Consider the following 16,115-nt stretch of genomic DNA (forward strand, 5'->3'; position numbering starts at 1 on the left):
AATTCCTTGCAAGGGAACATAACGTGCATCCTCCCCTCCCCCAATGACCAGGGCTCGTGGACTTGACCTAGGCTCCTCTTTAGGGAGAAGAGTCTCAAGGAGATGGTGACCCATCATATCCAATGTCTGAAAGTCACGGAGTCAGCAAGGATACAGCAGCTGTGACGGTGTGGCTACCTCCGAGGCCCCCAGGGCCCCTGAAAACAATCATCTCTACCAGCATGGTGGGAAGGAAGCTGAAACGGGAGGGAGGGGAAGCCACGGGAGTGAGGAGCACAGAGACCATCTTCCCCAAGAATCTCGTTGAGAAGGGAGGAAGAAACAGATCTGATGACCTCAGTCTCATGAAAAGGGACGGCTGATTAAAGGGGGGGGGCGCCTGGGTGGCTCAGTTGGTTAAGCATCTGCCTTCGGCTCAGGTCATGATCCCAGGGTCCTGAGATCGAGTCCCACATTGGGCTCCCAGCTCAGCGGGGAGCCTGCTTCTCCCTCTGACCCTCTCCTCTCTCATGCTGTTTCTCTCTCACTCGCTCTCTAATAAATAAATAAATAAAATCTTGAAAAATAAAATAAAATAAAGGGAGGGGACAGAAGGATGGAGAGGGAGATGAAGGAAGGAGGGAGTTAGACAACTGGTTAGGCTTTCTTAGAAGGCTTTCCCAGCAGCATCATGCGGCTCAGCACAGAGTCCTCCCTCCTATGTGGGTCCCCAGACCACCCACTCTGCTCCCTCCTCCACCGGCGCCAAGTTCGAGGCCGATCTCCCAGGGCGGGGTCAGCCCGCAGTCAGGGTAGCGAGAAACTGTCCCAGGATGGGCCAGCAAAGGAAGGCAAGGAGAGGCGAGGCTGATGGTGGGGCAGGCGAGGGAGGACGGGAACCTGGGAGGGCGGGGGAGGGCAGGTGCAGGGAGGGCCCCCTGGTGAGAGGAGCAGCAGCTCTGAGTGGTAGAGAGGAGCCTTCTAGAGGAGTTTAGGTGGAGCAGCCCTAGTTGGTGGCAAACTCCTAGGCATGGCTCTGGGGACGGGTGGCTGAGGCGCAGGTGGTGGGTGGCAGCCACTGGAACCACCAAGGCGGAGGGCCTCTGAGGAGAGGGTTCGGGGGGCGGGGGTGGTGGGCATCGGACATGTGGGAAGGCTGGCCAGAGCAGGATGGGGAGGGCATGGGGAGCAAGGAGCGCGGTGCGGCTAGGATGCGGCACGTGGGAAGGGGCTTCTGGAACACCAGGTGAGCCCAGAGCAGGCGGACCAGCCAGGGTACCAGGCCAAGCTGGGGGTGGGACCGTATGACAGGCACCAGGGAGCCGCAGGCAGACCTGTGCTTCAGGACGATGGCTCCACAGGGGTGGGTAGCTGGGCTGGAGAGGGAGAAAGGCAAAAGGGAGTTGAGAGACTGGCGACTGTGACCACCTGGGTAAGAGGTCACTGCTGCCACCAAAGTGGGGGAGGTGAGAATGGAGGGCAGGGGCTGAGCATGAATGGAATTGCAAAGGAAGGGGAAGTGAAGCAACAGGGGAAGAGAAGCAGGTATCAGGAAGAAGTTGGTGAATGTGGCTTAAAAGTGCCCAAGGGGCATCCTAAAGACAGCCACAGGCACCCAAGTGGGGTCGTGGAGCTCAAGAAGGTAGCAACTGTAGAGAGTCATCATCACGGGGAGTGACAGCTGAGTGTAGGGAAGGTTCCCCCTGAGAAAGCACCCCCAGCAGAAGCAAAAGGAGTCAGATACAAGCCCCTGGAGGACACCTTGTATGTCCTGTGGAAAAGGAGAAAGAGTGTAAGGACGACTTTCAAAAATGAATCAAGAAAGTTGTGTCACAAATGCAATAGAAGAGTTTCAAGAAAGAGGAGGAAACTAATCACTACCAGGTACTTTAAATGCTTTAGGTAAATTTCACATACACCCTTCATCTCAGTCCTGTAAGATGATAGCTCTTATTATTCCCACTTCACAGATGAAGAAACAGAGGCATCATCACAATACCTAGTAAGCAGTCAAAGAGAGTTCTCAGAATAAAGCCCAACATTGTTACAACAGACTACACGGAAGGGCCTTCAACCACCTGCCTCCTGGCTGCCGCCACCCCCAGCCTCCCCGCGTACCACTATCCCCTTTGCTCACCCCAGCCCTGTCTTGGCTGCTTCTTCCAACCAGCCAAGAGCTTTCCCACCTCAGGGCCTTTGCACTTGCTGTCCTCTCTGAACAACCCGCTCTTCGCCTAGCTGACTGCTTCTCACCTAGAGACTGCCGCTTAAATGCCACCTCCCTGACACCCTGTCTAGAATCAACTCCTCTCTCCCAGTTCTAGCACAACACCCACAACAGAAGGTCCTTCTTGGGATGACATGATAAAATTATCTTTGTGTGTTTCTCTCTCCTAACTGGACAGAAAGACCTGCAAGTGTGGGGTCTTCTCTGTCTTCATCCTTCTCTCTGGTGCCCAGCATAGAGCGCCAGCACTTAGCAGGAAGAGTAAATTAATGAACATACTTCTTCTCAGGTAGTGTTAAGTTCTGAGGACATTCCTTCCAAGAAGACTTTCAATCAGAATGACCAGGTCTGCCCGAATCTGGGCAGCAAGGCTGGTTTTAGCCTTTCCCTAATCTTCTGGTCTGTGGTGAAACGCACACAGCTCCTAGAAGACATGACATGCACAGGATGCAATAAATTCCTTATGCCTGAGACAGCTGTTACGCATAGTTGGGAGACCGGTCTACCTTCCCTTCCAGGATCACTCAGATTCCACATCCCTTCCATGGTGAAGTTTCATGTGACTCTCCACTCAAAAGCCTTCCATGGCTTTGTGTCTCACTCAGAGTAAAAGGCAAAGTCTTCCCAGAGGTTTCATGGTCCACATACCCCGGGCCCCCTTCCTGGACCCCACCTGCTACCGTCTGACCTCTACATTCTTCTTGCTATTTCCAGAACATACTGAGCACCTCCGCTTGTCAGCACCTCTGTGCCTTCTGCTGTTCTCTTTGTCTAGAATTCTCTTCCCTCTAAGAGTCCACATGCTCATGTTCTCGCTTTCTTTAGTTCTCTGCTCAAATATTGCTGTCACATAGAAGCCTTCCCAGCATATCCTTATATAAAACAACAACCCACCTCTGCTCAGGACACTCATATCTCCTTTACCTTGCCTTCTTCCTTATTTTCTGCCTAGCACTTACCACACACCCCCCCACACACACACACGCACACACACACACACACGTTTAGTCTCTGCTTCTCACTGAGAACATAAACTACAAGAGGGCAAGAATTTTGTCTGTTCTCTTTACTGCTGCATCCCTGGTGCCTGGCACGCAGTAGACACTCAAAATGATTTCTCCAAAGGATTAACAATTGTGGGAAATTTAACTCAGGGAGGGCAATTAAAAAAAAAATACAAATAGGTAGAAACAGTCTGTTTGTTACTCAAAAGCAGAACACAGAATTACTATAGGACTCAACAATTCTACTCCTAAGTAGATACCCCAGAAAACAGGAGCTCGACGGATACGTGTACGCCGGGGTTCACTGCGCCGGTATTCACATCTAGAAGGTGGAAACAACCTAAGTGTTCATCGACCGATGAGTGGACAAACAAAATGTGGTCTATACACATACAATGTGGAACTATTCGACCTTTAGGAGGAAGGGAATTCTGACCCATGTTACCACACTGATGAACCTTGAGGACATTAGGCAAAGTGAAATAAGCCAGTCACGGAAGGACGAGTATTGTAGGATTCCACTTACGTAAGGCACCTGGAGTAGTCAGAGCCCTAAAGGCAGAAAGCAGAATGGTCGTTGCCAGGGGCTGGGGTAGGGGAGAGTGGAGAATTCTTTTTTTTTTTTTTTAAGATTTTATTTATTTATTTGACAGAGACACACAAAGAGAGAGAGAGAGCACAAGCTGGGGGAGTGGGAGAGGGAGAAGCAAGCTTCCCGCTAAGCAGGGAGCCCGATTCCAGGGCTTGATCCCAGAACCCTGGGATCATGACCTGAGCTGAAGGCAGATGCTTAATGACTGAGCCACCCTGGCACCCTGAGAGTGGAGAATTTTTGATTAATGAGTATAGTTTGGGATTTTTCAGTTTGGATGATAAAAAAAAAAGGTTTGGGAGCTGGATGGTGTGATGGTTGCAGAACAATGTAAATGCACTTTAATACCACTGAACCGTACACTTAAAAACAGTTACGAGGGTAAATGTTATGTATGTTTCACCATAATAAAAAAAAAAACAAAAGAAAACACCTCCTACTCAATTCAGCCATTGGAAAACTTAAGTGTGGTTGGAATAACTTGCACGTGTGAGTCGACTTTCTCAACTGTAAATTTTATGGAATCTGAATATAGATTAAGTATTTCTGATTAAAATTCAGCCCCAAATTGAGATGTGCTATGAGTAAAATATATTTTGAAAGCTTAGTAAAAAAATGTAAACTATTTTACTCCTTTTATAGTCATTACATGTTGAAATGATATTTTGATATATCGGGTTAAATAAAATATATTAATAAAGTTGAAAAAGAAGAGGAGCAGATTCTCATGCCTGCTACCACACAGGTGAACCCTGAAACACTGCGCTAAGTGAGACAAGGACCAGACGCAAAACAGCAAATATTGCATGGTTCCACTTGTCTGATATGCCTAGAATAGAAGTTTTATAGAGACAGAAAGGAGATCAGAGGTTACCAGGGGCAGGAGCAGGGGATGGGGAGTTATTGCTTGGTGGGTACAGAGTTTCTGCCTGGGGTGATGAAAAATTTTGGAAATAGAAATGGCAATTGCTCTATAACATGGTGAAGGTAATTAATGTCACTGAATTGTACACGTAAAATGGTTAAAATAGCAAATTTCATATATATCCACAGTTAAAAAAAAGGATAAGGAATGGGGAAAAGAAGTAAATGGAAGCAATCATTTTCTTAAAGCTAGAGATAGAGCAACAAACAGCTGTGGGGCAAGCATCAACATGCTAGCTCCTTGGTGATGGGGTAAAGGAAACTTCCCTGGATTTGGACATAAAGGAATTTTCCAGATTTAGACAGCTCTCTCCTAGAGAAAGGCTGGGAGAATAAAAATCTTCCCACTGCTGAACTCCTGTGGACAAACGTTTGGTGACAGCTTGCTACCCTGTATTTATATCTCTTAAGACTATGACACATAAGAGGAGGTGGGGAGTATGCCAGATGGCAATAAAACATGGTACATACAGCGGAAGGCTCTGAGCAGGCTCTGAAGTTAGAGCGTATTTGAGTTTTCTTTCCAAGAAGCTGCAGTGAAGTTTAAGGTGAAGAACTTTTATGTAATATAATTTTATATAGAATGCATTGAAGAATATATGTATATACTGTTACATTTACAACTTATCGTCCCTAAGTATACACTCTTATAACTATGTTATACAGTATACTACTTGAGTTCCTACCTTTGGAACGTGTTAAATGGAGAACTGTGGCCCCCACCCTTTGTCTTTTGCAAAACTCATTCTTAAACCTGCAGGCATTTGGTTCTCTTCTGCACAGTTGTCTTCTGTCCAATCCTGCTTCCTCTCCCATTCCTTTCACAGGTGTTGATTGCTAATGAACACCTTATACTCCAAACACCTTCTAAGCATCTGCTTTTGAAAATCTAACCTATAACAAATACCTACTGCCTGTCAGGCATTATTCTAGGTGCTGGGGAATCAGCAAGTATAGAAAACAACTCCTGCCCCCATGGGGTTTTAATGGGGTTTCTGGGAACACTTTTGCCTACATAATAAGGCAATGTTTGTAGCTAGAGCAGGACCTTCTACCTTCTTCCTGTCTTGGAAACAGATGTGATGGCTGGAGCTTCAGCAGCCGCCTTGCTCTACAAGGTGACAAGTATGATGGAATGCCTAGGGCTGCACTATACAATTTAACAGCCACTAGTCACATGGGGCTATTGAGCATTTGAAATGTGGCTAGTCTGAATTGAGAGGAGCTGTAAAATACATACAGGATTTTAGGACTTAATAAAAAAATGAATATGAGATATATCAATATTTTTTAGTATTGACTACAGGTTGAAATAATATTGTAGATATATTAGAGTAAATAAAATATATTATTCCAATCAATTTCACCATTTTAAATGTTGCTACAAGAAAATTTTAAATTACATATGTGGCTTGCATTATATTTCTACTAGACAGCACTGGCCTAGAGAATCAGAGAATATAGCCACAGAACCTCTAGCCACTATCTCTCTACTGATATCTGGTTTAAAAATAAGCTGGGTGCTTGAGACCTGGGGATGAGCCAGGCATGTCCCTGTCGTCACAGAGCCCATAGTGAGAAAGAGACACAAAAAGCAATCAAGGAGGGATACCAATCAGCAAGATTTCATAGGACCAGAGCCTGGGGTCCCCAGTGGGCACCAAACCCAGACTGAGGATGGAATAAGAGAAGAGGAAGTGAAGAAGAGCTCAAGGAGGGCTCCCTGAAGGAGGTGATGCTTGCTTAAACTGAATCACACAGAGAACAAGCTAGCTAGGCCAGGAAGGGGCCCCTGTTCAGCACAAGCAGTATACATCCTCCGTGGACTAGGGCTCTAAAACTCCCATTATTTGATGAAATTCGAAGAGGAAAGTATACACTTGTATTGGTTCCCTGTTTAAAGAGCATTCATCGTCACAGATAAAGCAAACCTCTCAACAAAACCATGTATATGCAACTATTTTTCAACTTAAAGCACTATGCAGTTGTTGGGTGTTAATAATAGTAACGAAGTTGTGGTTGTGGCTGTGATTGTTACAGAGGGGGCAGCCATCCCTGCCTTACTGTTCCTGGACTGCTCTTTACTCGGTGGCACTGCTCACGGCCACCCAGCCCAGACTCCAGGATTCAGGGGGCGTCCATCCCAACGCCCATCCAGCAAGGCCAAGGAGATGCCAGTAGGCGATATCCTGCCGTGGTAGCTCCCTTTCGGAGAAGGACTCTTCTCGGCCATCTCCTGCACTGTTGGTGGGGAGTGTCCTCTGGAAGAACCTCCAGGGAGGACGCCACAAGGCCTGTGATATTTTCCATGTGATGCACATACCCCTCGGCTCAGAATCCTCATGACTATCCCACAGATATGCTTTCACGTGTGTTCGGAGTGTGGGTGAGAAAACGTACTGCAGCACTAGTTAAGATGGCAAGAGACTTGGAACGAGAAAAGCAGTTGAATAAATTGTGAAGTGGGAAGCCATGAAAATAATAAAGGGATTAGAGCCCCACATACTGACATAAAACAATCTCCAAGATATATTTGAGTGAAAAAAGCAAGGTGCACAATATGTAAACAAAACATTTTCCAGTAAAATATAAGTAGCGGGGGGCGGGGGGGGGGGGTGGCAGGATGCACACACACACATGCCCACATGCCCACATTAGTAGAGACTTTCAGGAAAAACAGATGGAAAATGGTCCCGTGATTGCCTCTAGGGCTGGAACCTGGAGGCCTGGGGAAAAGATACACTCACCACAGTACATGCTCTTGTCCTGCTTGAATTTTTTTTTTTTAATCATAAGCATACATTTCTTTTTTTTTTAAAAAGGAAACTAGTTTTTTTCTTAAAAAGACAAAGAAATCTTTATAACTGTATTTATAAAATGAACCACAGGGAACCTGAATTAACCACTTGCTGTGAGGACAGCTAAAAAAGAGAGCTTTTTATCTCAGGGTAATATTTGGGGGACTGGATCCACTCAAGCTCGTATCTAATGTGCAGCACACACACTCACGCTGAGCCCGCCAACTCCACGGGGGACAGTGGTGACAAGGAATGAACACAAAGCTTCGAGACCCTCTCTTCACACAGCCTGGCCCTGGGAGGCCGTTCTTTGTGGGTCTCCTCCTGCATCCATCTATTCGTAATCTAGGCTGGGAAACCTGTTGAACACAGAAGCGCCGGGAGGCCGGTACAAGTAAGCGGACAAAGTCAGAGTCCCCTGCAGGAATGCAGAGCCCGGAGACCGCCAGAGGCCCCTGCAGGAATGCATACCCCAGAGACCGCCAGAGTCCCCCTGCAGGAATGCGTACCCCGGAGACCGTCCTCTGCTCTATCAGCGCTGCCTGCCGCTGTCCGTATTGGGCAGAGTGGTACTTGACGCGCCCCAGCCAGCAGGGCAGAGCCCAGCTTTGAGGGCCGTGGTGGGTGATTTCAGAGGTCCGGAATGTCAGATAGGCTTATCTAGACCAGGAGATAGCAGCCTGCCCTGTCAGCTGCCCCCTACCCCACCTCCTGCCTCCTGCTGTGCTCAGCTTCGGAAGGTCAGCAGCCACTTGTACCCCCCAAGCCTGGGCCACCCACCGCTGGGAGCCACTGCAGAGGCAGAGGTGGGCAAGGGTCACCATCAGGAACAAAAGGTATGCAGTGACCCCGCTGGATGCTCACAAAATACAGACATTTCCTCCTCACGAGATAACCCAACAGTTTTCACTTTATAGGCTGGCCCCATTCCTGCTGGTGACAAGAGTCCATGAGTCACTTCCTGCATGCATGTTTTTATGATGTACAAATCCCTTCTGGTCTGCATTGGTTATCTGTGATCACTGAGCAACCCCATGGAGGCTGGTAGAAAGGACCCTGGATCAGGAATCCAGGCTCGTCCTCAATGGTCCCCTAGGTCCTCTGTTTGACTTCGAGACCCTCTCTTCACACAGCCTGGCCCTGGGAGGCCGTTCTTTGTGGGTCTCCTCCTGCATCCATCTATTCTGCTCTGCCTGGCTCTCACCCTCTCCCCTCTCCCCACCCACACCTTCATTCCTCTTACACAGCAACACACTCTCCCTGGAATATAGCTCTCTGCCTTGTGTTCCCTCAGTGAGGCCAAGCAAATTTCTTCTCATATGTCAAGCTCCAAATCATACCTTCTCTTCCAGGAAGCATTCTCGGACTGCTCCAGTCAGGCTCAGTCATTGCTTTTCTCTACTTCTGCAAAACAGTGTACGCACCTGTCTCATACACTTAGGATATTTATGAAAATAATGGCTAAGCATTTGCTGATCACTTATGATGTACTAGGCAGTGTTCTAAATACTTAACAAAGATTGCGTTAGTTAGTGCTCACAGCAACTCCGTGAGAGAGGGACCATCTTCATTTTACAGAGAACACTACTGAGGATCAGTGATTTAAGTAGCCTGCCCAAGGCCACAGAGCTAGTTGGTGGCTGACTGGTACCGAGACAAGTGCCTGGCACACAGCAGCTGCTCAAAAATTATTCACCTCATGAATGATTAAATAAGTTAATAAATACAGAAACAATGTTTCTGTCTCACAAACGGCTCAGAGCCACTTCTCATTCTTTCAAACCACCTCCCCTGTCAGGTACCTAGCAAGGCACAGAACACTAGAAACATCTGCTGAAGGAATGAAAAAAAACATATTGGAGCACACCCATCAACAGAGTCCAAATCCTGATAAAGCCACCCGCTAGCTTCAGATCAATAGCTTCAGTTCCTGGGCCCCTCTATGTCACCTGTCAAATGGAGAGATGGTACACAACATCCTCTCAAAATATGTCCTTCTGACACTAGGTACATATAAAATAAAAGACCAGATTTCGGATGATGGCAATTCCCATGTCAAACTTTGTATTGTATTGTTTTGTTTTGTTTTCCTTCTGGGCTGTTTTCCCCGAGGAACATTACACAATTGGATGTGACATTTGATCGGGGTACTACCCTGATGCAGAGACAATATATTAGTCCTAAAAGAGTTAATTTGGCTTGATCCTTGGTTCACTCTATCCTTAGCAAAACAGGTCACACCCAAGGAAAGAATTAAGTGCCTGACAAAACCCTCATAACTAATCAATAATGAACCATGATCCCAAGTTAAATTATGCAACTGACACCTAAGCCACTGCTCTAATGACATTGTAGGTCCTTCTCCCTGTCCCCTGGCACCCCCACCAGAGGCTTTCTTCTCCAGACAGATGCTGGTCAATCTCCCCCAACCACCACTGCCAACATACATGCATGCATATGTACGTACACACACACACACACTCACATGCTTGTGAAATGTTAAAACCCAGACCCACTCCAGATGGTGCTGAGATGTCCACAACAATGGAAAGGTGAGGGTTCTGGCTGAATTCCATTTATTTCTACTCTAACTGTGGCTAGCCAGGAGCTTGGCTATGTGCCTGATAACCTGACACACCTGTGCTATATGTCTTAGCATTAATGGTCATCCACATGCTTGCTAATACCCAGCATTTCTTGTTTGGCTAATGCTCAGCATAAACTACTACACCCAAGGATACCTAAAAGAGGTGTGTGAGTGAAACAGTGTCTGTTCATGTTAGAAGAGAGGGAGGACCCATGTTCTGTGTTTTGTTTGACTCACACCAATACAAGCTCTAGGCTCTTAGAGCTGAGTATTAACCATGCACATGAATCCAATATGGCAAGAGACTATACCATAACCGGAATGCACATAAACAGTCCCTATAGAGGACACCTGTTATTATTCCATCTCACACCTCTATGACCTTGGGAACCTGCTCCTCCCTCATGTCAAGCATCTGATGCTTGAAAGGGCTACCAAAGACAGTAGCCAGTTCTCCTGGTTTGGGCACAATAATTGGTCCAGGGACAGCCCAATCAGAATCCTTCCCTGAGATTTTATTCAATATTGAGCAGGAGGAGAGAGAGTCTAGCCTTTGGGTCATAGAGCTATAAAGATATGAACTAGAGACCACCAACATGGAGAAAATCTGTTCACAGGATGTTATAATGGAGCCAACATAGAGCAAAACGTCCAAGACATAGATGGAAGGAGAGAGGCTAGGAAAGACTGTCTGGACCTTCTTGTTTATACAAGTTAACGACTCCCTTTTGTGTTTAGCTTTGAGCTGGGTTTCTCAAGCGTGTGGTGCAAGTGACCTCATACAGTCAGAGCCGTACTTGGACCATATTTCCAAATGTGTTCCACGCTTCAGGATCTAGGTAGTTCTTAGGAGATGGGCTACCACACATGTGAAAGGTCTTTATTACTCCTCCTATGAGGCATAAAATTCCTGAGCAAGATGCACTCTCAACTGAGCATCGCTAACTACAGATGTTAGTGCTTTCCCTTTGTTAGCTCAGGCACCAGTGGTGACCTGCCAACCCGAAGAGTCCACAAGTACTCTTCTATTTCAACCCATCAAAGCTTGTAAAATAAGGCCTGGCCAGACAGGGAGAGGCAACCGACCGACTGGTGATTTTTGAAAAAAAGCACATCCCCTGGTGGTCGAGCCTCCATCACATCCCGGTGCTGGCTCATTCGCTCCGCAGGTCTGTCCTTGGATCACCAAGAGAGTCCTCTCAACAGCCAGAAACTGCTGGGTGCAGGAGGCCATGGCATTTCCTCATAGAATAAGATCTCTGAAAACCTTCCTGAGAAAACACCTTGCAGCCCGGCCACCTGACTTCTATGGGACCTTTTCAAAAGAAAGCGGTCACATGCTGTTACTGAAAAGAGTGATGCTTTGAAAACAAACAGTGCCCCCCTCTCCAAGTCTGAAGAGCTTCCCAGTGATAGAGGAGCTGGGAAGTTATAGCAGCTAGGTGGGGGTAGCACCTCGGGGACCGGTCGCACCCCTTTCTCTCCTTTTTCTTTAACACTTCTGTCTCTGCTAGGAAGGGCTAAAGCTTGGCAGGTTATGGGCAGGCACTGCCTGGATGGCTAGAGCTCTGGGCTGAAGTTCTGGCCTGGTGGAATGCTCCTCCTATGCCCCATAAAGTCGCCCCAGGCTTGGAGGAGCTTTGGCAGCTGTCCCCCCAGGGGCAGGGGAAAGCCACCATATCCCACGGTACACTCAACAGCTCCTCATCACCAAAACAAAAACACAACAGTCCTGATCGCCATGGAGAGTTCAATCCTCTTGTCTGGGATTGGCACCAACTAAAATTCCAAGGGCTCTGGCTGAGCTACCTCCTGTGAGGTCTAAATACAGCATGCTCACTTTTAACCTAAACATACAGTCTGGACCACTGCCCGGGGCTGACAGCCCCCCAGGGCCAGCGGGAAGTCTTGACTTCTGGCTGCCCATTAGGCAATGGGCATCGCAGTGAGAGAAGAGATGTGATGCCCTGCTTACTTAGGCCACGTTCACCAATGTTGCCTATGGCCAAACACTGGGGGAAGTAATCAGCTTGTGGAGGGTTAACTGCGAGTGTGACCCTGAGCACAGAAATGCATCCTGGGGAAGAGGGTGGGGGGAAGAAGGGAAAGAGAGAGGGAGAAAATGCCGTAAGGACCAAAGACCTATTTCTTAGCCAATTAAAGTCAAGGCATCTTTCTACAATGTTGGCTCCCCCGGGAATGGAATTTAGGGCGTAAGCTCTAGCATCAGACAGACCAAGGTTGCCTCCTTGTTGTGTGATCTTGGGCAAGATAATTGACTTCTCGGTTTCCATAGCTCTAAAATGGACCAAAGGACCATGGAGGTGTTCACTAAGACCATGTTTATAAGTGCCTGGCACGCAGAAGTTGCTCAATAAATCATAGCTACTAGCAGGAGCAGTGGTAATAGCAGGAGGATGGTGCCAAGCACGCCTTTATTCTCTCGGCCATGGAGAGGACACAAGAAGAGTAGCTGAGGCCACCACGGTAAGACAGAGGCTCCCACCCAGGATAAGCTGCGCATGTACAGACCAAGCAAATCTTCAACAGAGCAAAATGCTAGCACACGCCCACACCTGTTAAGAACCTTAGAATGGCAGGATGGCGACAGCTTCCCAAACTCCCAGCAAGCCAACCTGCATGCCCCACAAGGGTAAGAAATCACAGGGTTTTCCCTTACCTTGGTGTTCATACAGGACTTCCCTCGCTTATACTCCTTGTGGGATCCACGCTTGTCCAGTTTATACCACAGGGCTTTGGCTTTCCAGGTGGTCACCTTGGACTTGAGCTTGGAATAAAAATTCCTGTGGTCCAGAGGGTCTAGGTCCAGGTGTCGTGTGAGGATGTTGAAGGCCTGGAGGGTGCCTTTGCACGTGGAAGCCTGGACAAAGTTCTCAAAAACCTGCCCGGCCTGGCTCTGCTTCTCGTCTTCGTTTTCCCCCATGTTTCAGGAGCTGCGTAGCACAGTGGTATGGAGAGGCTGGAGGAGAACACCATGAAGTACCTGGAGACACGTCACACCTGCAAAGGTAGGTGGAGGCAGAGGTGAGCTCCCTGGCAATGCAGGCGGGGGGGGGGATGGGTGCTGAGAGGGAAAAATAAAATTCCTTTGGGATGTTAAGCACACTGAACATTAATACTTAATGCTAAACATAAACCATCTATAGAAAATGTACAATCATCCCTTCTGACCTGACAATGGCGTCTTGCTGGCAATCTCTTTCTCCCCCCACCCCCCACCCCCGCCAACACCCCACTCCTCTCGCTGGTTGTAAAGAACTACAGATTGCTCAAAGATATGGCCTGGCTGATGTCAGCGTTACCTGGTCAATCTTGCTATGAGCTAGATAGTTCTAGAAATAATAACTGGTAAGGGGAGGGGGAACAAAGCAGAGAAGCGTACTAGATTTTGTGAGCACCCCTGAAAACCTTTAATTCGTGGTGCTGTAAATTAGTTGACTAATATTAGTGTAATCTAAGCACAGAACAGTGCACAGACCAAAACATTCAAAGCACGTGCCTCCCTAGATTTCATGGCCTTCCCACCTATCCTAAGACACCAAACTTGAAAGTCTTCCTCCATTAGCTACTAGAGGGTAGGTCCTTCCCCCATACAGACGACAAACGGCAACTTCTCGAAACTTCTCTCTACCTCCTCATATCTGCTGCAAGCACGGCATCCACCTCAGTCAGACAGACAAAAAGACACAGACACACACGGGTCTCCTCCCCACACACAAAAGGAGTCTGTGCTTTGTGAGCCCAAGCTGTGAGCTATTTGGAACAAGTGCTCAGGCCAACAGAAGGAAAAATGCGATGGGTATTCATTCACATCACGAAAATAGTTCGCCGGGGTTTTGGCCATCGGCCTGTCTCTCTGCACCACTTTAACCTTAGGCATTTCTTAGGGAAGTCACTCAAGTTTCAAAGGAACAAAAATAAATTAGGGTTGATTTTCCAAAGCAATGGCTATTTTTCCAGAATCCAAAGCTAGCGCAAGAAGACAAGCATAGAGGAACTAGGGCTGCACAGCTGTCCGGAGGGCTCGAGAGGGTCGGTAAACAAGAGGATACGGCATACCAAGCTCCCCCAGACAGAGGCCTGGCGGGAGGAGGTCAGCAAACACAGAGACAAGGCCCTTGGGCTGGGTGGCTTCCCACTCTCCAGACAGAAACACTATTGTGGGTGCATCTGGATTGTGGGCTGGCCGTATAATACTAAAAGCAGAGAATGGTGTTTGTTTTCTTCCTTCATCCTTTACTCATCCATTCAGCAACAATTACTGGTGCCTAAGCAAGAGCCATGCATCACCCTAGGTCCTGGGGATGCAGAGATGGGGCCTAGTGAGGAAGACAGGTGTATAAAGAGTTGATTATAAGACAACAGGCAAGCACTTTTAAAAGATGAACATGGTGCATGGAGGCCACATAAGGAGGTGTCCAACAGAGCCTAGAGGTGTCCAGAGGAGCCACAGGGCGGAGGGGGGCTGGGATGCCCAAAACACTACAATTTTAGGAACAAGGTGAATTTCATTAGAAGACCAGGGAATAGAAGTTCTCAGGCAAAAGAACACCATACAGGCATGAGTCTGGAAAGAGCCAGGACAGCTGCAGAATGAGAGCAAGTCCAAGGCGTCTAGAGTTCCAAACTCATGACAAGAGGTGATGGGCGCATCCAGGGCAGATCATGGAGGGGATCTGGCTTCTCCCGTGGGCTGCGGGGTGCAGGAGATAGAGCAGCGGGCCAAGAGGAGTCTCTGCACAGAGGAGGTGGCGGGGATGCATGGGAGAGGGAGGCGGCCATGAACAAAGCCACCGGGAGAGCCCCAGGAGAGAGCCCCACACACACGAAGGCTGTACGGCAGCCCCGTGGGCACCAGCGGCAGGGAGCAGCCGGCTGGGGGCAGACACCCAGACGCTGCTTGCCTAGGGGGCACCGGCAACAGCATGGGACCCCTCCCCTTCCTCCCGTCCACCCCAGCAGTCTCCAATGGGCCTGGCACCGTGCTCAGCTGAAGGCCCATTCCCTGCTCCAGGCCTAGCCAAGTTCCAGTCTTCAGCCAGGCCTCTGTCCTCCAGGAGCACTGACCTGGCGGCTCTGTTCCCCGCACCTCAGCAAAGCCAGAAAATGTGGAGAGCAGGGCCTGTGCTTTGCCAGGTGCCGATAAGACATGGATTCCCTCCTGGAGGCTCTCTCGGCTCCTCAAACCTCTGCAGTGCTCACCTCGGCATCGCTCACATAAACACGGCCTCCTACTGTTTCATCAACTCTCCCCCAGGTACAGGACTTGCCACCCAGAGAGCATAAACAGAGAGCAAGACCCGTTTTCGAAGGAGCATCCTTGGTCTCTATCTTTGGAGGCACTCTGCGCCCAGCACTGAACAAAGGATGCGGTCGCTGACTGAGAGATCCACAGCTACTTGAATTCTGCTGCCCTCCTGCAGTCCATTCTGGGGACGGGCAGGTGGGTTCAGAGAAAGCCACAGGCTTCAGGGCGAGTGGAGCCCAAGTCCAAAGCTCGGTTTGGCCCCTGGCTGCCCTCGTGGCCTCACACGAGCCACAGAAGCGCTGAGCCTCAGTTTCTTCTTTTGTAAGAGACGTGATAATGTCCATCTTGCGGGGTTGCTGTGCAGAGCAAGAGAGGTGTGTGGTGGCAAGCCCAGCCCTGGGAGGTGCCTGGCAGAGGTGAAAATGGGTGCTGCATCCCTCACGTGGGGCAGATTTATGTCTGCGGAATGTACCGGTTTGGAAAAATACTTCTGTAAATCAATTCTTCAAGTTGCCAACTCCTCCCTGTCTAAAATGGTGAACTCGTTAGAGATATCAAGCCAAACCTGACTCCCAGAGAATCATTTACGAACTGGAAGAACCTGTCTCCTTCCAGCTCCAGCTGCCGCCCCTCCTCCCCGCAAAGGAAAATGAACAACTTGATCTTAGGGCTCTAGTGGAGAGCCAAAGGTGGTGCAGAGGGTGCTCGCTGGGCGTGGGGGCTCCAGGAGCTCTC

At 48.7% G+C, this 16,115-nt stretch overlaps 1 protein-coding gene across 1 annotated transcript in view; it reads right to left on the minus strand.

Annotated features, from left to right (window-relative positions):
- Window positions 1–16,115, minus strand: part of MICAL2 (microtubule associated monooxygenase, calponin and LIM domain containing 2) — a 208,877-nt gene that overhangs the window by 149,783 nt on the left and 42,979 nt on the right. Inside the window, exon 2 of the mRNA XM_044919865.1 lies at window positions 12,792–13,132. Coding sequence (XP_044775800.1) covers window positions 12,792–13,055 — 264 coding nt within the window. The 5' untranslated portion in view covers window positions 13,056–13,132. The remainder of the gene's footprint in view (window positions 1–12,791; window positions 13,133–16,115) is intronic.

Source organism: Neomonachus schauinslandi, chromosome 11 (assembly GCF_002201575.2).
Source record: "Neomonachus schauinslandi chromosome 11, ASM220157v2, whole genome shotgun sequence".
In the NCBI taxonomy this organism is placed as follows: domain Eukaryota; kingdom Metazoa; phylum Chordata; class Mammalia; order Carnivora; family Phocidae; genus Neomonachus; species Neomonachus schauinslandi.